The following is a 22,717-nucleotide window of genomic DNA, read 5'->3' as shown; positions in this document are numbered from 1 at the left end:
TAGTTGTACATGTGTATGCATTTGTATCATATGTATCATATCTAACTGCGTTCCTGCGCTATTCAGAGCAATGATGTCTTCATTCTGGCCCATAGGCAGATAACTCGCATTGTTTATCAGTGTAAAATCGTCACAAGCCTAGCGCAGCAGCATTTCACATGAAGCATCCTTTTGGATGTCCATCCCTTTGACAGGACAGTGGGTGTTATTTATTATTTAACGCTTGGAGTTAAAGAATCTGAACTCCAGTTTGAAGAACATCAGTAATTACTGTGGTGTAGTACGTAAATACACCATCTGTGCTTGAGTTGAGAAGTTTGATCACGTAAACTATATGAAAACAGGATTGATTTAAATATAACCAAGGGTTAGGGTAAGACTTGGTAACATTATTTTTACTTGGTTTGGTGTCCCACTGTAATCAACTAGGGAGAGCAAAATCACTCCGAGTGTTTTGATTTATGTTCTTGCTGAAGGTCACCTTCAACTTGGGACAGCCACCTATAAAAGTTCAAAATATCAGAGCTTTATTATCGCCTCTTGCTTAAAGCGATACTCCAACCAAATATCAAAATTACCCCATGATTTACACGCCATCAAGCAATCCGAGATATATATGTCCATCATCTTTCAGACAGGCACATTTGGAGTTATTTTAGTAAATGTTCAGGGTTGTCTATTAGCCATTTTTTGGGGGGCTTTACACATTAGGGGACAAGTACACATAAACATGTCTCAAAATATCAAACACAACGTAAAACACCAGTCATAAGATGTGTAGCCTACTATATTTCTTTGTTACACTACGGTTCTGCAATAATGTGTATACCCAGGTACAAAATTACACATTTCCATAATGTCCTTAAATTGCTCTATTTTCACCTACTAATTTTGTAATTAATATACTATTCTTTTATTTGTTTTTAAATCTCTACATGGTCTTGCCCCTATCTACATTTCTGAGATGTTACGCCCTTAAACACCCACCAGTTCTCTCAGGTCAACTGATCAACTGCTCCTGGATGTGCCTAAAACAAAGCGTAAGCTTAGGGGAGACCGGGTATTTGCTGTGGCAGCTCCTAAACTATGGAACGATCTGCCACTGCTTGTTAGGCAGGCCTCCTCATTATCTTCTTTTAAGTCGCTTCTTAAAACACACCTTTTCTCTTTGGCCTTTGATATGTGACAAGTGTTTTAATTTTTTTTTTAATTTTAATTTGTTTTATATGTTTTGCATGAGTTGTGTTTTATGTTTAGATATTTTCTGTACAGCACTTTGGTCATATGGTTGTTTTAAAGTGCTTTATAAATAAAGTTTGATTTGATACTAGTAATATACAAAACATTATTCTTTAGTACTCGTAAAATAATCTTAAGAACAACTACTTATCAGTGCTATTTTAAAGGGTTCACCCAAAAAAGAAAATTCTTTCATCATTTACTCACTCTCATCTTGTTAAAAACCTTTATAAATTTAGTTTGTTCTGATAAACACGAAGGAAGATATTTTTGGTCCAGATTTCAATTTAATTTTGATACATTTGAGGTTTTATAAAACAATATATAAAAAAACCTAGACTGTATTTTATTTAGATAATTTGTCTGTCTTTTATCAGACTGGCCAATTGTTATCGTTTCTATTTATAAACAATAGAATAAACTACTAGAAAAACTTGAGAAAATTGGGTGGGGCCGAATGGTGAAACTTGAGAGCCATCATGCCAAGGGCCAGGTATACTTTTTTTCCGGGTTCGCGGCCGTCTCGTGCGCGCACGCGTCCGTGCAGCTTTTCAAGTTTGGCCGCGATCGACACGTAGGCAATACAAATTATTTCTTATTCAAATTATACCCGGCCCTTTAGTCCACTTTCTATGCACACTTGCCCCGTGGCAACCCCGCCGAACCGCGCAACGCTGTGAAGCCAAACAGACCTCACATTACCGAGACATATGGTTTTAAAAGGATGCAGTCATTTTTGAATTCACTTCGGTAAGACGAAAATACAGTTAGTCAGATGCAAAATTTACAGCGCCGTCACAAGTTCCATCATCTCATATTTAAAAATCAAATGTCAAGAGATATCAGAGAGCCATACGAGCATTACATCTTGACTGAGAACAGGTGAGAGGACAACACGACACAGCCAATCGCTAAAATGATAGCAAAGACTTTAAGCTGCTTAATGTTATGAAGTTTGTGGTTTGACTGGACGTGTTTTAAAGCGTGCTGTTGGTGCACAACGAAACTTTTTGTCCAGTACATAACTTAGTTTATGTTTTGCATTTTGTGCAGAAATGTGCACGTTATGTAATACATTTTTGTTGTATATAAGGCTTAATATATAGACAGCGCTTAAGTTTGTGTTTAGTTTCACTTCATCACGCAGCTTTTCTGTTAGGGTTTCTGTTAAATTAAATAACATTTAATTCGTTAATAATCTAGTATTTGTTCTTTGTTCTGTCATAGTTTCTTAAAAATTTGGTTTTATTTGAGTGTTTTTTCTTATTTGTTTTATTTGTATTGTTTTTTCTAATTTGCGAATTAATTATTTTTGTTTTCTTTATTGTGTTTTTAATGATTTTAAAATTAATTCTTGTTAATGAAACTTTTTTATTTGCACAGTTTACATGGCGAGACCATGTTTTAGGATGTTGTTTATTGGCCTGTGCTTTGGAATTACAGGACTTCTGGTGAGTCTAGAAATTAGTTTGTCTTTTAAGTGTCCAACTTAAAAATGTTTTATTCAGTCATTTGTTTTTGTACATACCTTTGGCAAGGCTCTTTGCATCTCAGTCAGTGTATTCGGAAATAAGTTCATTGGCATTGCTTATTCGTTTTTAAATAGAGACAGAGCGCAGTTATGCAAATTTGAAAACCACGCCCACCGGGGGGAAAACAATCCAACCGTCTCCATAGAGACAGAGCGCAGTTATGCAAATTTGAAAAACACGCCCACCGGGGGGGAAAACAATCCAACCGTCTCCATTGACTTTGTTTTGCAAGAGGCTGCCTCCTTGTCATTTCTGGCTTATAACAAAAAACAGAATAATGCCTAAAAGCTGCTGTGTGACAATATGTAAAGCTAACAAGCCAAAGAACCCAGAAATAAGTTTTTATAAGCTGTCGAGCCGTAAAACCCAGCCTTTAAGGAGATAAAAAGTGGATCGCCGACTACGTTTCCCCCTAGTGGACGCAGTTCTACTAATATGAGTACTATGAAAAGTTGCCTGTTTCCAGTTTTGTGTCTTTAAAATCTCGTTTTTTGAGGTCGACAGCTTATAAAAAACCCATATTTCTGGGTTTTTTGGCTTGTTAGCTGTAAACCTTGTCACACAGCAGCTTTTAAGTATTATTCTGTTTTTAAGTTTAATCTGTAAATAAGTTTTTATAAGCTGTCGACCCCAAAAAACGAGCGTTTAAAGACACAAAAGTGGAAACAGGCAACTTTTCAGTACTCCTATTAGCAGTGCCGGTCCTAGATGCTGGGGGGCCCTAAGCAAAGCTTTGTGAGGGGCCCTCTGTCAGTGCATTCAGACCCTTATAGCATAGCACACATACATCTCGGAGACGTCTATTTGATGTCTGCGTTTACATCTGCAAGATGTCTTATTTAAATTGTTTTCTCATCTGCAATACATCTGTGAGACGTCTCCTAAAAGATGTCATATAGACATATTGAAGATGTCTGCAAGACGTTTTTGATTTCGAATGTATGTAAAGCAGCTCTTTTCCTTTATAAGATGTTTTTACACACCAGATGTATTCCAGATCTCCAGATCTTTACCAGACATCTCACAGACGTACCTGTGCTATCTGGGTAAAACCCAGTCAATGTTGTTGTTAGTTAGTTGTTAACTAACCACATAGTGTATTATCTTATAGCTGTATAATATTCCCATATGCACATTACTTTGAAACCCTGACTGATAAACTTGCTGATTATAACATGAAACATGTATTTGCTGATAAGTTGTTTTGATTTAAAATGTGTTGTGAGAAGCACTAAAAAATTAACCTGATCTAAATGAATGTAATGAATCAAATTAAATTACATATAAATACATACTGTTAATACACAGGGGTTAAATTGGGATTTGTTATGTGGGGGGGGGGGCTCTGTGGGGAGGGGTACTTCGAGGGGTAACATGTTTAATACTGATGACAGCAAAGCCACTGGTGTGTTTCAATGACATTCTGGACCTCTGATAGGATTTGATAAGTTTCAGCTTTAAAAGAGCATTTCACCCGTAGAAACATTAATCTTTATTGAAAGTGTTATATTTGTAGTCGAAATGTAACATACATTTAGAATTTGGTGCCTATTTTACAGAGAAAAGGGGTGTTTGTAGTCTCATTCCCTCAACAAAGACATTGCACTTCCTTCTTTCAATGATGCAAAATGATGATTTTTACATCATTGAAAGAAGGATGTGCAACACTGAAATCTGTATTTCTCCAGTCTCAGCAGCAACTGAGGAAATGATGCACGACCATTCAAAAACATGACTGGAGTTCTAACTATACAAAGCTTAATGCAAATGGGTGAAGTGTCCCTTTAAAGCTGTCACAGAGGTTGACCCCAAATATTTTAAAAATAGTGTCTGATTTAAAATATTGCAAATCTATGAGTTTGACACCCTATATCCATTTGTTGCACATGTCATTATGCACAACTGATCAAACTTTAAAGGAAGTTAAAAGAATCAATCTCCTTGAATAATTCTAGGCATAAGATGCCCAAAAAGACTCAATTAACAAGATAAGGTACAACACACAGTACTGTATCAGCAACATGTCTTATAAATTAGCCATAGAGATTCCCTATGCTGGTCAGCAGCTACAATCATATAGTTAGGTTTGATTTGTGTAATCAAAATACATTATTTTATTATCTATACAATGAGTTATATCCAGTGTTATCCAGTTAACATACTGTAATTAAACGAGTGACATATACTTTAATCCTTTACAAATTTCAAGTCTTCTATTAAGTTTTCTCGACGTGGGCACCATTCTTACCTCTCTCTCTCTCTCTCTCTCTCTCTCTCTCTCTCTCTCTCTCTCTCTCTCTCTCTCGTCAAATTATCCTGCACGAGAGCGCGTTCTTGAAGTTCAAAGGAAAAAGCGCGTGTTTTCGCGGCAATTGCGTCACCCAATTCGCGTCATTTGAATCGCCCCATGCTAGGACGCGTGTCTTTACATTGACTTAATCTGCTCGCGCAAATCCTTTATCTTGTTCCCTTGCTTCACGTTTTTTTCCCTTTATTCTGCTCCAGACGGATAGCTTTGTCTTTGTTTTAAATCAATGGTGGGCATATAATATGCGCATCGTTACCAAATCACTCTTCTGCGTCATGCACGCGGCCGTTTCTAAATTTGAAGGCTGCAACCTCCGGATCATGTCGCATATGCGCGCTGCATACGTCATCAAGCCTGATTTATTTAAGTTAAATAAGCATTTCATTTGCAAGTCATAAGCATAATATAACAATTAACCATTAACTAAGAATAATAGTCAACATTATAATTGTTAATATTCTAAAATACGTTTTTATGACGCATATGCAGCCTACAAATGTGACCTCTGAAGGCTGCAGCCTTCGGATTGAGAAACTGCCTGCATGTTGTCCGAGTACATATCAGTGATTTAAGAAATCATTAAGTATTTTTAAAAACCTGCACAAATTCGGAAGTTTGCAAATTATTTAAATTATAGCGTCTTGTTTTCATTAAACATAATAATAATTTTTCTTTGATATAATGGTTTTAAATAATTCTGAGATCAAGGGGGCCCTCTAGTGGTGCGGGGCCCTATGCAAATTGCGTACTTTGCGTATAGGAAAGACCGGCACTGCCTATTAGTAGAACTGCGTCCACTAGGGGAAAACGTAGTCGGCGATCCACTTTTCTCTCCTTAAAAGCTAGGTTTAACGGCTCGACAGCTTATAAAAACTTATTTCTGGGTTCTTTGGCTTGTTAGGTGTACATACAGATGTGGCCTTTAAAAACGCGCGTTTTCTCCCGCGGCATTCGCCAAATCGTCTCGCGGAGTCACGCAGAATTCTGCAAGTGTTTTCGGGGGGGCTACTTTCCCTTTTCCCTTAATGTGTTTCGCTTCACAGAAAATCCACCAGGTGGCGCATAAAAAACTACATTTTTATATGCGTTGTCATTGCGGTTGTTTCCAGAAGTTAATAAGGGCATTGCTGAATATTTAATATTTCTATTAAAACAGCAAAGTGACGTCAACCCCTTCTTGCCAGCATAACAGCGCATACATATATTAAGATGACTGTACGTGCAATGGGCATTTATACTAAGTGCAACAAAGAATTTAGTGTGAGTCTAATACACTTAACTCTATTTACAATGAATATCTTAATTATTTGTGTTGTCGAATTTTGACACCGTTTCATTGTTTGTTCATAATATTAATAATTATGTCCGTTTTTCTAAAAGTATTAATATTTTAAAGAGATTCATGTGGTATAAAATACATGTTTTAAAGTTAAAAATGTTGTAAAAATATATTAGTATTATTGTTCTTAATATATTAAGAACAATAATATGACACATGTATATTGCGCTAAAATGCTATACATATGGAAAGAGCAATTCTTCTCAACCACCACCAATAAAGTTAAAAAAAATTCTTTAGAAAAATAGCGTTTAAACCCACGCAGAGCGAACAAGAAAACATGGGCCTATGCTTACATACTGTACAGTGGGCATATGATATCTTTATTTAGTTTTACATATTTAAAACTTTAATAATACCTTTCTTGCGCATATAGGCAGTCAGTGTTATGATTTTTTTTTAATCCTTTCAGCCGTTATTCATAACAAAAAAAATATTTTTCAGTGGCTTTGTAAATATATTACTAAAATAATGGATTAAAGTAACTTTATAAAATCTCTTAATGTCACTTATGTATTTTTTAGTTGGTCAAAACAAAATAAATGGCTAGAAATAGAACAGACATTTTAATTAAAAATGTACATATATTATAGGCGTATATTATCCTTGTTATTATTGTCCTTCCAGATATCTTATCTCAGACGTTCGCAGTCAACACTTTTAAAACTTTTTTATATAAAATCTAATTTATAAATTAAAAAACAAAGTTTTAAGTTAAGACAATAATAAATATGTTTATTTTTATTGAAAGAAAAACGTAGAAAATGTTATTATGGGTATAGTTGATGCAAATAAAGTGTGCAGTATACAAAAAATGCAAACAAATTATTTCTAAAAGTGGCAAGTGTTATGAACGACACAACTCAAGGATCCCAATGCAGAGGGTTTTTAATGAATTGAATCAGTGGGTATGTATAATAAAATAAACAATGTCTTCATGTATTAGTGTGTGTGTGTATGTGTAAATGCAAAAGTCTCAAAGTGGGAAACACTGAAGGACATCCACTAAATAAACACTGCTGGAATCCTCACAGGGCACAGAGGGGGAATCCTGGTGGGAGAGAGAGAGGGGCGGTCCCTACATCAGCCGAATCCGTGCTGGACAGCGCACTGCCGAGGTCCGAGAGATGCGCAGAATTACGCGCCCGAAAGCGCACTGCAGAGGACCGAGAGATGCGCAGAATTACGCGCCCGAAAGCGCACTGCGGCTGGACAGAGCACGGTGTGGAGCAGCGCTCGAAGGGACCACAGACAGAGAGTTCCAGCTGGATGATAGTAACACACCAATCGGGGAAGACTGACGGCAGGACAGGGAAATCTAGAGACAAGGCAGCAGAGAGCTCGGTGAATTATTCAAAACGAGAAACAGATAACAGACTTCACAAGACTAGAACTAGACAAGCTAGCGGGCAGGTACATACAAAGACGAACTTGCAAAGAACAAAGGGAACGAGGGGAATTTAAATCAAACCGGATTGGCCAATAATGAGAATCAGGTGCGGGTCGCAGGTGAGAAAAGTCAGAGGTAATGAGATCACCCGGTGGAAGATGCGCACGTGTGGAGCTGTCAAAACAAAAACACAACACATAGTGAAACAAAGACAAAGCAGCCAATAAGACCGAAATCATAACAGGACTCCCCCCCCACGACCGCCACCGGGCGGTCCATGAGGAGGCTCACCCCGTCGCCGGCGGAGATCCTCTATCAGCCCAGGGTCCAGAATGTCCCGGGCCGGTACCCAACACCTCTCCTCCGGACCATATCCTTCCCAGTCTACAAGATATTGAAATCCCCTACCCCGGCGACGCACATCCAGTAAAGACTTAACTGAATACACAGGGGCACCATCTATAAGCTGAGGGGTGGGAGGGGTGGGGGCAGAGGGAACAGGATTAAGGTGGGAAAAATACACAGGCTTCAGTTTAGACACATGAAAAACTGGGTGAACCCGACCGAGTGCTGGGGGCAATCTGAGCCTGACCGTCACGGGATTAATGACCTTAACAATGCTGTATGGCCCAAGGAATCGTGGAGCCAGCTTGCGAGAAGGCTCACGGAGAGGTAAATCCTTGGACGAAAGCCATACTTTCTGCCCACAGATAAAGCGGGGCGCGGTTCTACGGTGACGATCGGCCGCGGCTTTGGTTCGTCTGGAAACCTGACGTAATGTAAATCTAGCCCTTCTCCAGGTGCGTTTGCAACGACGGACAAAAGCTAGTGCAGACGGAACCACCGCATCAGGTTCCTGTGACGGGAATAAAGGGGGCTGAAACCCCATGGACGCCTCAAAAGGGGACATGTTAAGGGAAGAAACAGGGAGAGAATTATGGGCGTATTCAACCCAGGGTAACTGTTGGCACCAGGAGCTCGGATATTGCGATGTCAGACAGCGGAGAGCTCTACCTAAATCTTGGTTAGCCCGTTCACATAGCCCGTTGGTCTGAGGATGATACCCTGAAGACAAGCTAGCTGTGGAGCCTATTTGTCTACAAAATTCCTGCCAGAAACGAGAAATAAACTGGGGACCCCTATCTGAAACAACGTCTGTGGGCAGACCATGTAAGCGAAAGACGTGTTCGATCATTACCTGGGCAGTTTCCTTGGCAGTGGGTAATTTGGGCAAAGGGACAAAATGAACCGCCTTGGAGAAGCGGTCCACAATGGTCAAAACAGTGTTTCCCTTAGAACTAGGCAAATTGGTTACAAAATCAATGGCGATATGTGACCAAGGACGAGAGGGGATGGGTAACGGTTTAAGCAGACCAATAGGGGCTTGATGAGAGGCCTTATTACGGGCACAAACCTGACAGGCTAACACAAACTGTCTGACATCGGGACCCATAGAGGGCCACCAGAAACGCTGACGTACGGTAGCCAACGTTCTCCGAACCCCCGGATGGCAAACAAACTTGGACTCGTGACCCCACCGGATGACCTCGGAGCGAAGCGCATTCGGCACCCACAATCGACCCGTTGGGCACCCCTCTGGCACTTCCCCCTCCCGGCCGGCCCGTCTCACCCGTTGTTCTATTCCCCAGCGCAGGGCACCCACCACCCGCCCCTCAGGGAGGATGGTTTCGTCCCCATCAGAACCGGGACTTTCGAACAAACGAGAGAGAGCGTCGGGCTTGGTATTCTTAGAACCGGGCCGGTACGAGAGGGTGAAGTTAAATCTGTCAAAGAAGAGTGCCCAACGAGCCTGACGAGAAGATAACCTCCTGGCTGAACGGATGTATTCGAGATTCTTATGATCCGTCCAGACCAGGAAGGGCTCCGAGGTCCCCTCCAACCAGTGACGCCACTCACCCAAAGCCAGTCTGACAGCCAGCAGCTCCCGATTACCTATGTCATAATTTCGCTCTGCTGGGTTTAACCGATGGGAGAAAAAGGCACAAGGATGCACCTTGCCATCCTTAGCAGACCGCTGAGACAAAACGGCGCCTACCCCGACATCCGAAGCATCCACCTCCACAATAAATTGAGCAGCCGGATCTGGAATAGAGAGAACAGGAGCAGAGATAAACCGGGACTTTAAATTATCAAAGGCCTCCTGAGCACTAGAATTCCAGACAAACCTCTCCTTAGTGGAAGTGAGAGCAGTAAGAGGCTGAGCAACCTGACCGTAATTTCTGATAAATCGCCGGTAAAAATTGGCGAAACCCAGAAATCTTAATAAATCCTTACGGGACTCGGGGACTGGCCATTCGGCAACCGCTTTGATCTTGGCTGGGTCGGGACGGATCTCACCTGGGGCAACAACAAAACCCAAGAACGAAACTGACTTACGATGGAATTCGCACTTCTCCGCCTTTACATACAACTTATTCTCTAACAACCGGCGTAAGACTCGGCGGACATGCTGAGTGTGTTCCTGCATAGAGGGGGAAAAGATGAGAATATCATCAATGTACACAAAGACAAACTTGTTGATCATGTCTCTCAGCACATCATTAACCAGGGCTTGGAAGACTGAGGGAGCGTTACAAAGCCCGAAAGGCAAAACGCAGTACTCAAAGTGTCCAGTAGGGGTATTAAAAGCTGTCTTCCACTCATCTCCCTCTCTTATACGAACCAGATGATAGGCATTGCGTAAATCTAGTTTAGTAAAGACCTGCGCTCCCTGCAAAAGCTCAAACGCAGTAGACATTAAAGGAAGGGGGTACCTATTCTTAACAGTAATGTCATTCAATCCCCTATAATCAATACAAGGACGCAGGGAGCCGTCTTTCTTCTCCACAAAGAAAAACCCCGCCCCTGCGGGCGAGGTGGAGGGACGGATGAGACCGGCACGCAGGGCATCATTAATATACTGGTCCATAGCCTCTCTCTCAGGACTGGACACAGAATAAAGTCTACCCTTAGGCGGAGAAGTGCCGGGGAGGAGATCAATAGCGCAATCATATGGCCGGTGAGGAGGAAGGGAGGTGGCCCGGGCTTTACTAAACACCTGAGCGATATCCGCATACTCCGCCGGGACCCCGGTCAAATCGACTGCCGGAACCTGAGGAAGAGAAAAAACAGAACCAGAACCAGCAGAACCAAGACATGACACATGACAAGACTGAGACCAAGACAAGATAATACTATGCTGCCAATCAACGTGAGGATTGTGTTGCACTAACCATGCATGCCCTAAAATGATAGGAGATAGAGAGGCATGAAGGATATGCAACACAATCTCCTCACGATGATTACCAGACACAGAGAGACTCACAGGAGAAGTGCAGTGTGTAATTCGCGCCATCTGCTGCCCTCTTAGGGACCAGACATCCAAAGGGGATTGGAGAGGGACAACCGGGATACCCCAGGCGCGAACCAGCGCTTCATCAATGAAGTTGCCCTCCGCGCCAGAGTCGAGGAGGGCAGTGGAAGGATAGTCCCGCCCGGCGAAGGACAACATGACGGGGAGTTGAGTACTGGAAACTGGGGAGAGTTTTGAAGAAGTGGCGCCCACCAGGACTCCCGTATTCACTGATGAGCGGCGGCTTTTAACGGGCAAGTCTTGGCGAAATGTCCGGGCTTTCCACAATAGAGACAGAGGGCATTCTGTAACCGCCTCTCTCTCTCTCTCTCTGAGACAGGCGCATGCGCCCCAGTTGCATGGGTTCCGACTCGGCTGGGGGTGACACAGGGGCCGAGGAAGAAGTGGAAGTCTCATCCACAAACACACGTTGTCGTAGAGAACGGCGCTGACTGCGAAGCATCCTCCGAGCTTCGATCCGAAGAGCAAGGTCAATGATGGCATCCAGAGTGGGGGGAAGGTCGTGAACAGCGATCTCATCCTGAAGCCCGTCTGTCAACCCCTCGACAAACTGCGCTCGCAGAGCAGCTTCGTTCCAGTGGCAGGCAGCCGCTAAGGTCTTGAACTTGATGGCGTACTCGGTGACAGAGTGCTTTCCTTGGACCAGATGTGCCAACCGAGCCGCAGCGGCATCCCCGCGAACGGAGCGATCAAAAAGTTTCTCCATCTCCTCGCGAAATTCATCAAAGGATCGGCAGCAAGGATCGCCGGCATCCCACACAGCTGTAGCCCACTCACGAGCCTTGCCAGTCAGCAGGGTAATGACATATGCAACCCGGGTGCGCTCAGAAGCATAACGGCGTGGCTGGAGGGCAAAGACTAAAGAACACTGTGACAGAAACGCTCGACAGGATGCAGGATCGCCATCATAAGGTGGTGGGGCTGAGGCATGGGGCTCCGTCTCATGCTGCTGACTAGGTTGCGAGGTGTTCTGCCGCACTTGGTCAAGGCGAGAGGAAAGATCAGACATGCGTGTGGATAAATCCTCGACCTCCTGTGTCGTGGTGGTGAGGCGAGCCGAGTGTTGGCCCAACCATGAGCCCTGCTGGGCGAGAGCAGACCGGAGGGCGTCAACCTCCGCGGGATCCATAACTTGGCAAGTTCGTCCTGTTATGAACGACACAACTCAAGGATCCCAATGCAGAGGGTTTTTAATGAATTGAATCAGTGGGTATGTATAATAAAATAAACAATGTCTTCATGTATTAGTGTGTGTGTGTATGTGTAAATGCAAAAGTCTCAAAGTGGGAAACACTGAAGGACATCCACTAAATAAACACTGCTGGAATCCTCACAGGGCACAGAGGGGGAATCCTGGTGGGAGAGAGAGAGGGGCGGTCCCTACATCAGCCGAATCCGTGCTGGACAGCGCACTGCCGAGGTCCGAGAGATGCGCAGAATTACGCGCCCGAAAGCGCACTGCAGAGGTCCGAGAGATGCGCAGAATTACGCGCCCGAAAGCGCACTGCGGCTGGACAGAGCACGGTGTGGAGCAGCGCTCGAAGGGACCACAGACAGAGAGTTCCAGCTGGATGATAGTAACACACCAATCGGGGAAGACTGACGGCAGGACAGGGAAATCTAGAGACAAGGCAGCAGAGAGCTCGGTGAATTATTCAAAACGAGAAACAGATAACAGACTTCACAAGACTAGAACTAGACAAGCTAGCGGGCAGGTACATACAAAGACGAACTTGCAAAGAACAAAGGGAACGAGGGGAATTTAAATCAAACCGGATTGGCCAATAATGAGAATCAGGTGCGGGTCGCAGGTGAGAAAAGTCAGAGGTAATGAGATCACCCGGTGGAAGACGCGCACGTGTGGAGCTGTCAAAACAAAAACACAACACATAGTGAAACAAAGACAAAGCAGCCAATAAGACCGAAATCATAACAGGAAGATTTTAAAAAGATAAAGGTGGTATAAAGAAAGACATGAGAAAAGTAGAGGTACGCAAAAGAGCACAGTTTACTTATTGTTAATTAAAGCGGTTTTATACACCTTTGTTTGAATTGACAAGCATTTTATTCGCCACTTTCAATACATTTTGTGATTCATTTACTGATTTATTACAGAAAATTGTTGTCAGAAGCAAAGCTATTGTACAAAGCATCTTTATGTATGTTTTAAAGTTAAAAATGTTGTAAAAAATATATTAGTTTTCTTTTATTTAAGAATAACAATATGATACATTTATATTGCGCTACAATGCAATATACATTATTCTGCAAGCAATATAAATTATTCTCAACCACCACCAATAAAGTGTAAACATTATTCTTTAGAAAAAAAAACGGCGTTTAAACCCGTGTTACGTGGAGCGAACAAGAAAACATATGCTTACATGCTTATTCGGCATATGATATCTTTTTTATTTAGTTTTACAGTTTTAAAAGTGGCAAAAAAGTTCTTAAAATCTAATGAATACTGGTTTTGTAAAATGTATATAACTGCAGATGCGTGCGTGGGATCCGGGCAGGTATCATTTTCCTCCAGACCTTGACGCATGGTCGCGGGAAGGCGAGAAATATATATTTTTTTAAGTTAAAATATTTTGCACAATTGATATATTACTTATGAATATTTTAGGAAATCATTTTTGATACACGTAGGTTATTACGTGTATTTTGGATTTTAATTTCATTACTGTGCCTATCCGTGGCCTCATCCGAGCGCACTTTCTCCGCCGTGCATCTTTTGAAGACATTGGTATGCAGCACCATGACCCAGAAAAGACTCACACACCTTTCCCTGATGCATGCCCACACAGAAATACTGAACTCCCTGGACATTCGTCCTCTAGCTCATGAGAGAATCTCTATTATACAACCGGCGCAATTCGCGAGGCGAGTTTTTTCTGCTCGAGTAAAGAGCGCGTTGATAATATGCGTATTAACGGAATGACAACGCGGGTTTGTTTATTACATGGATGCGCAGCAGCACAAAAACGCTTTTTAATATGAAAAATTAAAGGATTAAAATGTAACAGATTATTATTGAGTCTCTTGGACATAAATGATGACCAATTATGAGACGTTAGAAGGCGCAAAGAGCTGCTTCATCTGTAGCTAAGTAAATAAATGCTTTGCTTTAAACAAATGCATCTACTTTTAAATGTTTTTTTTTTAAATGCTACCCAACGGATTTATTGTATATAATGACTCTGCACCTGTAGATATGGTGAGATGAGAAAACATTTTAAGTAATGCTTTTAAAATAAACATTTCGCTGTCCAAGTGCTGAAATGGCTCCCACACGTTTGTAAATTCTTTATCTTTTGTTTGTAACAAATAGAGTATTTTTACAGTACAAACCTTATATAAAGCCTATTCTAAAAATGTAATTATACACCATGTATTTCTTTATAAAAGTATACAATATCAGAACTAAACCCATTATTATTTTTGTTCAAATTATGAATTATTTATATGTTTAAAAAAGACAGTAATAGTACTATTTAGTAAAAAAAGATCTATATAAAAATATACTAGGTATGTTAATGTGAGAATATTTTACATCTGTTAATCGACGTGTGATCTTAACTTAAAAACGAAAGTAAAATATGTTCGTCCGCATGGACATTGAAAACTGTGAAGTTTAATTAATATTATATGTTGTTATAATATTATATGTTGTATGTAAATTGTAACGAAAGTAATTCCCCCTGGGATAAGTATTTTTGCTTCTGATTAATAGCGCATATTCATCTGAGAACTGATGATGTCTGTGTGTTTCAGACCCTGGCTGTGTGCCCTGAAGTGTACAATAAAGTAGTAAATCTCAATGTATTTTTTTTTTTATAAATGTATTTTAAATAGGCCTATAGGCTCATAGGTTTTTTGGTTAAAAAAATTCACAGCACCCCCTGTTCAAAATGACTTCCAGCGGCCCTGCCTTGACGCTTTGTGTGTTCGACTTTAAATGGTGCGGCGCTGACTGGTCGGCGTATGACATCAGAGTACCGCGAGAGCAAAGGTAAAGTCGGACCATTTGTAACATTTCGACTTGCTCTCGCGGTACTGTGATGTCTTCGTTGCCGAACTGTCTGCGCAGCGCCACATAGAAACGCCCTTTGACTCTTTAAGGCAAAGTACCAGCAACAAGTGGTGGCACGCAAAAGAAAGTGAAGGTACGCAGTACGCTAAAATATAAAGTGTCTGTACTGCGAGCACTGGTATAGTTATTTACATCGTGTGTTGCTCTTTCACCATTGTGCACCCGGGTACTCGCTCTGTAGTTTGTAGCTCGCGCTCCGGCTTCGATAAACAATGCCCGTTTCTCAATACCAAGTAGGGGAGAGTGGGGCAAAGTGAGCCAGTGGGTAAGTTGACCACACAGCAGCTTTTAGGCATTATTCAGTTTTTGTTATAAGCCAGAAATGACAGGGAGGCAGCCTCTCGCAATACAAAGTCAATGGAGACGGTTGGATTGTTGAGATGGTTCTCACTGCGGAACACAACATCCAGGGGGCGGGGTTGGATCTAGATCCAACTCCTCCCACTTTATATACTTTGTTCCGCCAAATGAACCAGCATTTTTGCGTTGTTGCAGCCCGCAATAAGTTGCAACCTGTGGTCGCCAACGTTTGCTCTTATCAGTTCAAGTGTACGTTTGATCAATAATATAGTCAAGAAAGATTCATAATTTAGAAATTATCACAGATAGGTGTAATGGGAAGGACACGTTCCTGAAAATGTGAAATCACTGAATGGTTTTATTTGTACATCCCACTTATTACAAAGCTATTCCTATACGAGTAAATATAAAAACAAATGTATTTGATATCTTTTATTAGCAAATAAAAAAGTAAACCATCTACGAGGGAAACCTGATTCCTTATGGCTGTAAGCAAAGACGCATAAGATCAACATTCAATTTATTAATTTCTAAATAACATGCCATAGCCTATATATTTTAATAATTATGCATAATTATACTGTATCCATTCATATGTCTCAAACTGCATGTGGTACTCGTAGGCTTATACCCGAAATGTTTTACTCCAAAACAGCAAAAAAATTACATTTCACCCTAAAGGCACTACTTTTATTGTGGTCATACGTAAAGTTCGTTTTTATGTCAGAAGAATAACTTAATTTAGTTACGAGTTAATGCGGAAATGGTAATGCAGCAACACGTGTATGACGTGTCTTGTGGTAAAACTGTCGTCCAATGGGATCTCTGGATCTGGATCCAGCTCCGCCCCTGGATCTGAATCCAACCCCGCCCCCTGGATGTCGTGTTCTGCAGTGAGGCGCTACTGGGATTGGTTTCCCCCCGGTGGGCGTGGTTTTCAGTATATACCCCTTCACGGTTCACATCACAGGCGGTTCCCACTGCGCATGTCGGGGTCAGAAAAGTCATTACAGCAGATTGAGTTGCGTATTATTCAGTATCGTCAAAAATGCCTAATTACGTTGTGGGCTTTGAAAATCGCACCAGGTCTTCCGTTAAGTTTTCGCGATTCATGCAGAATCTCAAATACAAAAAAATACAACATCTGCGGCTGCAAGCAATTAACGTGCAGACTGGGACAATTTAAATATCAAAGAGGCTTGTGTTTGTAGTGCTCACTTCATTTGAGGTAAATCGTCATTTTTCAGCACTGTTAGATTAAATTATAAAGCCTGGATGATATGAACAGTTTGACCCCATGCTGCGCGCACCCGATAGTCATTCAATGTTTTATTTTCCACTATTAATCATTATTTATTCTTAGCCCTGAGAGCTTTTATAACACTTTTAAGAACAGTAGGTTAAACCTTCTGACTTTTGATTATTAACCTTGTAGGTTTTATGGACTTATGTGGCAAGTAAAGAAGAGAAACATCCTCCAACCAGCTTTTTGTCAGAACACTTTGCAAAACTTTACAACTCCAGAAACTCCTCCACCTCTCCTTCAGATGTTCAGCTAGAAATCAGTTCAGAAGACTCCGAGTCAAGTTCAAGTTCATTTTACTCAGAATTTGGAATCAGTTCAGAAAGTTACTCCAGTTTACAGCAAACTCTTTACTGGGCTGGACCAGACAGATCAATTACAAATGTGTCTATGAGTACAAGTCCAGATCACTCCACTTTCATCATTCAGAACCTGAAAGAAAGCTACCAAATAGGGGAGGAGCTTTTTGTTAATATCCATGCCAGGGACTTTAACAATAAATCTAAACGTTATGGAGGGGATTTCTTTCAAGCAAAGCTTTTTTCATCCAAAAGTCCCAAAAAGGTACTGTATCTCTTACATTCCTGTGATATCAGTGATGTTTACTGAGTTCTTATCTTTATCTAATCTTCAATGACATTAATTAGTGAATTAAACATGTTTTTCTGTCAAAGGCCAGTGTGTATGGGAAGGTGGTGGATTTGCTCAACGGCTCCTACTCTGTGCGTTTTCTTCTGCCGTGGGTTGGAGAGGCACAGGTGGCTGTGCGTCTGATCCACTCCAGTGAAGCTGTGCAGGTCCTCAAGCATCTCAGAGCCACTGATTCTGACAGAGTGCCTTTCCATGGATATTTTGAAGGACCTGGACCAAATGGGACCAGACTGAAAGAAAGAGTGTTGTGCAATGTGAAGTCAGACAAGAATGGACTGGAGAGGATCAAAAATGGAGATTGTTGCTGTGAATACAAAGATTCTCGCACTGGAGAAGAATGGCGCTGTCAGAGACCCAAATCACTGCCATGCAGCGCTCGTGTCTATCACTCTATTGGAGGATATATCAACTACATGACTGCTGAAGAAGAAATGTTTTTGTGAGTTCATATAACGCTCATTTAATTTATTTATATTTGTATTTTTGTATTATCTTTACATTTGTAGATATTTAACAGTTTGTAGATATTTAACACTATTATCTAGTTTTCTGTTTGAACATTAAAAAAGCTATGGTTAAACAGAATGATAGAGATGTTGTCCTTGACAGGAATCCAAGCAACAAGGGTATCAATGAACTAAAAAAAACAACAATCAAGATTCTTCCCTCTAACGGAAGTACAAACATTGGTATGTTGACCTTACATGATGCACACTTTTTACTAATAGCAACTTTGATATTTCAAAAATAGGTAAAAGATTTTTGAAAGAATGTTTTTTACCAATCAGAGGCCCGAGGTTTGTAACAACATGAAAGTGAGTAAATGACAGAATCTGTATAGAATCTGACTGGCCAGTTCAGAGCCAGTATACTTCCTTTCTCCTTCACTCTAAAAATGGATGGCATTTTTTAACCCATGCTGAGTATTGGAAAAAAACAAACCGCTGGGTTAAAACTGAACTAATTAATTTGTGTTGATGGCATTTATTAAAATTATATTACTAGTGCAATTACACCATGTACACTCTATAACACTTTAACCTGCAGATGTAACACAGAAATGTCGCCCTGGTTTGCACACACCAGTTCCTGCTGGCTTTTACCTGAATGATGTTTGGACATCTTTTGTGTGTAGCACCCGTCATTTTACTACCCAAACAACAATACAGTGCTTGAAAGACAAACACATCTACTTGATGGGAGACTCTACCTTGAGACAGTGGTTTGAGTTACTGCTGAAAGTTATACCAAGTAAGATTAACTGGTATGTGTACTTAAATATTAAGTCATATTCATAAAATCACACAGTATCATTGTTGGTGTTTCTCACTGCAGCCTTGAAGGAGATAAACCTGCATGTTCTACAACCGGCAGGTCCTCATTTAGCAGTGGATGTTAAGAACAACATTGATGTTCACTGGAGGCACCACGGTCTTCCTGTCCGCTGTCAGAAAACTGAACTTACTAATCTGCACTACATCAGTAATCAGATTGATGATCTCAATGGAGGACCTCATTCTGTGTTTGTTATTCACCTGGGGATCCACTTTGCAACATTTCCTCTAGATTACTTCACCAAAAGAGTGCTGAGGACCCGCAAAGCTGTGCTAGATTTGTTACAGCGCGCACCAGCAACTACCGTTGTAATCAAGACGGCCAACACTGGCTATAAGGTTAGTCAAATACCATAAATTGTATAAATTGGATTATGTGGTTAAGGTTACTCACGATACCCTGGTTCCCTAAAATAACGGGAACGAATATTCCGTCTGCAAAAATGACAGACAAATGGCATTTGAGTCTGCGAAAAGGGTCGGGGTTACACCCTATATAAGTCCAAGTCGAATGCCATAGATTTACCTTTTAGTGATGGGCAGTCCAACCCAGTCTCACCCGATGTTGTCAATATTTGACGACACTTGACCATTCGTCATATGTTGACGCGAAGGGTATACCTTTCGCGTCATTTTTTGACGAACTGGGGACTTCAATACTATTACGTCCGTTGCATTCTCTTTCCTATTTTCTTACCATTTCCGCGTCGGTTTAGGGTTAGATTTACATAATGACATCCCTACCCAAACCTAACTCTAACCCCAACGCCAGGTGACAACTGTTTCATTTCGCGTACCTAACTCTTACCCCAACGCCAGGTGACAACTGTTTAATTTCGCGTAGACTGTTTAATTTTGCGTAATCTAACCCTAAACCGACGCGAAAATGGTAAGAAAATAGGAAAGAGAATGCAACGGACGTAATAGTATTGAAGTCCCCAGTTCGTCAAAAAATGACGCGAAAGGTATACCCTTTGCGTCAACATATGACGAATGGTCAAGTGTCGTCAAATATTGACGACATGGGGTGAGACTGTGTTAGGCAGTCCGGCTCTCCAAATCATAGATTAGACTCTTCTGGCTCGGCTCCCTTAGGGCGCACTCATACTATCAAAACCAAACCGTGCTCGGGCGCGTTTGACCCCCAAAGCCTGGTTTGTTTGACTAGTGTGATTGCTCTGTTCTGCGCCCGGGCACGGATTGGTTAATCGCGCCGCGGCCGGGTTGCAGAGGTGGGCCGGAGCGCGGTTCACTTGGGCTCAGGCGCGGAAGGCTGTGGTGTGAGCGCAATCGCAACTTAGCGTGATTCAAAAGGTGAATACGTCAGTTGCGCGACCACTCACCTTCATCTGCCTCCGTAAAAACCTTTTGATGCGCGCAGCGGGGTTACGTGAATGTCCGGCTACACACGTGACAGATCAACTAAGCAATTTGATGACATGTGAGAGGGCTGTCTGTAATCGCGCACCAAACGACTCCGAATAAAAAACACAGACTTTTCATTACGGTGGGTTCCAGTGTTAAGAGAGAGCTTTACTTCCTACTTTTTTCAAAACAATCGCATCTTAATGACGAAAGCGCGCCCGTACTCGGATCGATAAAAAGTACAGTGTGAGTGCGTGCACCTGGGGGAGTAGGGAGGGGTGACAATCGGGCTGGGGCATGGTTTGGTTTGGATAATGTGAGTGCGCCCTTAGAAGAGCCGGCTCTTACGGCTCCGGCTCTTTATTTAGTATCACTGGGAGACTTATTTTTTTGCCCAATTTAGCGATTGTGAATGGTTTGTGTGTTGGTATGCAATTTTTGTATCAATTGTTTTTACAAAACCTTTATTTATTTATTTTTAAAATACACAGTTAAACATTACAATAAAACTTTAATTAAACAATTGAACAATGAACACAGAACCACAGCAAAAAAAAAACCTAATAAATAAAGTCAAAATTAGTCTTTTTCGGTTTTCACTCATGACTTCTTTTTGGTAAATGCCTTAACTTTCGCCCAACGCGCTTACATTTTAATACAGTTTCCCCGCCTCTCTCTAATGCTTTGTACCTGGCCTATACCACTACACTGGCTTTTTGGAGCATCTATCCCCCTTTCTTCTTTCACAGAATGGTATAATCCTAGTCTTTCCCATTTGATTGGACACATCATGTGCCACATACAAATAGGTCCCGCCCCTGCCTGCCAATGAAGATTTGGCCCTCCCGCTGACGGAAGTCGGCTGTTCTTGTTTGCTACAAAATTCTTCTCTTAGAGCCGGCTCGTTCGGGAACGACCCATCACTATTACCTTTTTCGAATGAAGCGCACAGTTAAAAGAACTCTTGCTGCATGTCGTTTAAGCATGGCCAGCTAGGGCCTGATCTGGGTGACTTCATATCACGGAGGAGCTTGTCCTGGTAAACTTGCAGCACTGCCACTGTATGTAGGGCAAAAGCGGCATGGCCATCGACGGCAGAAGACTTGGCTTGAGTCGAAAGTAAGTAAAAGGCTTCTTCATTGGGGCAGCGAGATGATCATGCTGAAGGAGAAAAAAGGGAACTCAATAGAGTTCGACCTGGACTTCTATAGGGCGTAACCCCGCCCCTTTTCGTGGGCTCAAACATCATTTGTCTGTAATTTTGAACCGCCCCTTAAGATGTTGTTTATCCAAAGTGACTTCCAGCTACATAGGCTTTACATTCTATTATTAGTAATACATTTTTTTATCAAACCCATGACATTGGCGTTGTTAGCCAAGCTCTAGTCAGTTTTTGAATTATGGGGGTCCCCTAGCCAAGTCGGGTCCAATACCCAAGCTATTACACCGATATTAGGTGAACTGTTGGCAGTCTTTAATCAAAAGTAATATCTTTCTTAAGTGGTTTAGTTTACAGGGACACAGGTAAACCATATCTATAGCATAATAAACATGTCATTAATACACTTCATGTCCCCATAAACAACATACCAACACACACACACACACACACACACACACACACACACACACACACACACACACACACACACACACACACACACACACACACATACATGAGTATTTATTATGCAAATAAATGTGAAAAGTATATGTTGTGTATATTGATATTATGACTTTTGTTTTTCTGTCCTTGTAATAGGATGTGTTTGGCAGTGACTGGTATGTCCAGCAGTTGGACACAATTCTACGGTGGGCTTTTCAGGATATTGGTGTTTATATTATAGATGTGTGGCAAATGACAGCCTGTCACTACAACAAAGAGAACATTCATCCACGTGAAGTTATCCTCAAAAATGAGGTTGACATTTTGCTATCTTTTATTTGTCCTGCATAAAATAACATAATACCTGTATTGTACTTTATTTTGTTAAATGTGAAAAACCCTGGCAGGAAAAATCGACAGCAATCAGGTAAACTTGTGTTCTCTTCAAGTTTGATGTCATGTCAGCAAGAGCAAACAGTAAAGTTAAGTTGATGTGATTCTGTCTCTCTCTATCTGACTTGCTAAATTAGCTGTGTAGTGTTGCCAGTGCATCTCTTAGCCTGTCTGTTACACAACAATTTATTGTGTGAATAAACAGCTAAGGGCAACAGTGTTTATAAACGCCAGCGCGATAACCGCGCCGCACGTGCAATCGTGCACGAAATGACACGCACGCTTTCCAGCAGCAACATCGGTGTTGGGGACCATAACAAAAATAGCGTGATAACATTCCTAGATGACAACGTTAATGCAATATGGAACCCAATGAATTTACATTGGAATGGGTATAGGGCTGGGATAAACGATAATTTTTTAAAAAGGTGACATAGAATGATTGAACGGAGTATTTATCCTTGTTCTGTGATGTGACATGTAGACAA

At 41.5% G+C, this 22,717-nt stretch overlaps 1 protein-coding gene across 1 annotated transcript; it reads left to right on the top strand.

Moving 5' to 3' along the window:
- Positions 1 to 1,760: 1,760 nt before the first annotated feature.
- On the top strand, positions 1,761 to 22,333 carry LOC135770915 (NXPE family member 3-like). The gene is made up of 8 exons (XM_065280839.1): positions 1,761 to 2,121; positions 2,623 to 2,690; positions 17,013 to 17,444; positions 17,555 to 17,970; positions 18,141 to 18,220; positions 18,579 to 18,782; positions 18,867 to 19,204; positions 21,993 to 22,333. Exons 2-8 carry the CDS (start codon positions 2,628 to 2,630, stop codon positions 22,185 to 22,187), a joined length of 1,728 nt encoding a protein of 575 aa, XP_065136911.1. The 5' UTR covers positions 1,761 to 2,121; positions 2,623 to 2,627; the 3' UTR covers positions 22,188 to 22,333.
- The last annotated feature ends 384 nt before the right edge of the window (positions 22,334 to 22,717 follow it).

Source organism: Paramisgurnus dabryanus, chromosome 8 (genome assembly GCF_030506205.2).
Source record: "Paramisgurnus dabryanus chromosome 8, PD_genome_1.1, whole genome shotgun sequence".
NCBI lineage: Eukaryota > Metazoa > Chordata > Actinopteri > Cypriniformes > Cobitidae > Paramisgurnus > Paramisgurnus dabryanus.
The sequence above is the reverse complement of the archived record's forward strand: the minus strand, read 5'-3'. Positions and strand labels throughout refer to the sequence as shown.

Coding starts and splice junctions, on each gene's coding strand:
- LOC135770915 (XM_065280839.1), top strand. CDS start 2,628: ATGGCGAGACCATGTTTTAGGATGTTGTTTATTGGCCTGTGCTTTGGA. Junction 2,691..17,012: donor TTGGAATTACAGGACTTCTG/GTGAGTCTAGAA, acceptor TTAACCTTGTAG/GTTTTATGGACTTATGTGGC. Junction 18,783..18,866: donor ACTGCTGAAAGTTATACCAA/GTAAGATTAACT, acceptor TTCTCACTGCAG/CCTTGAAGGAGATAAACCTG.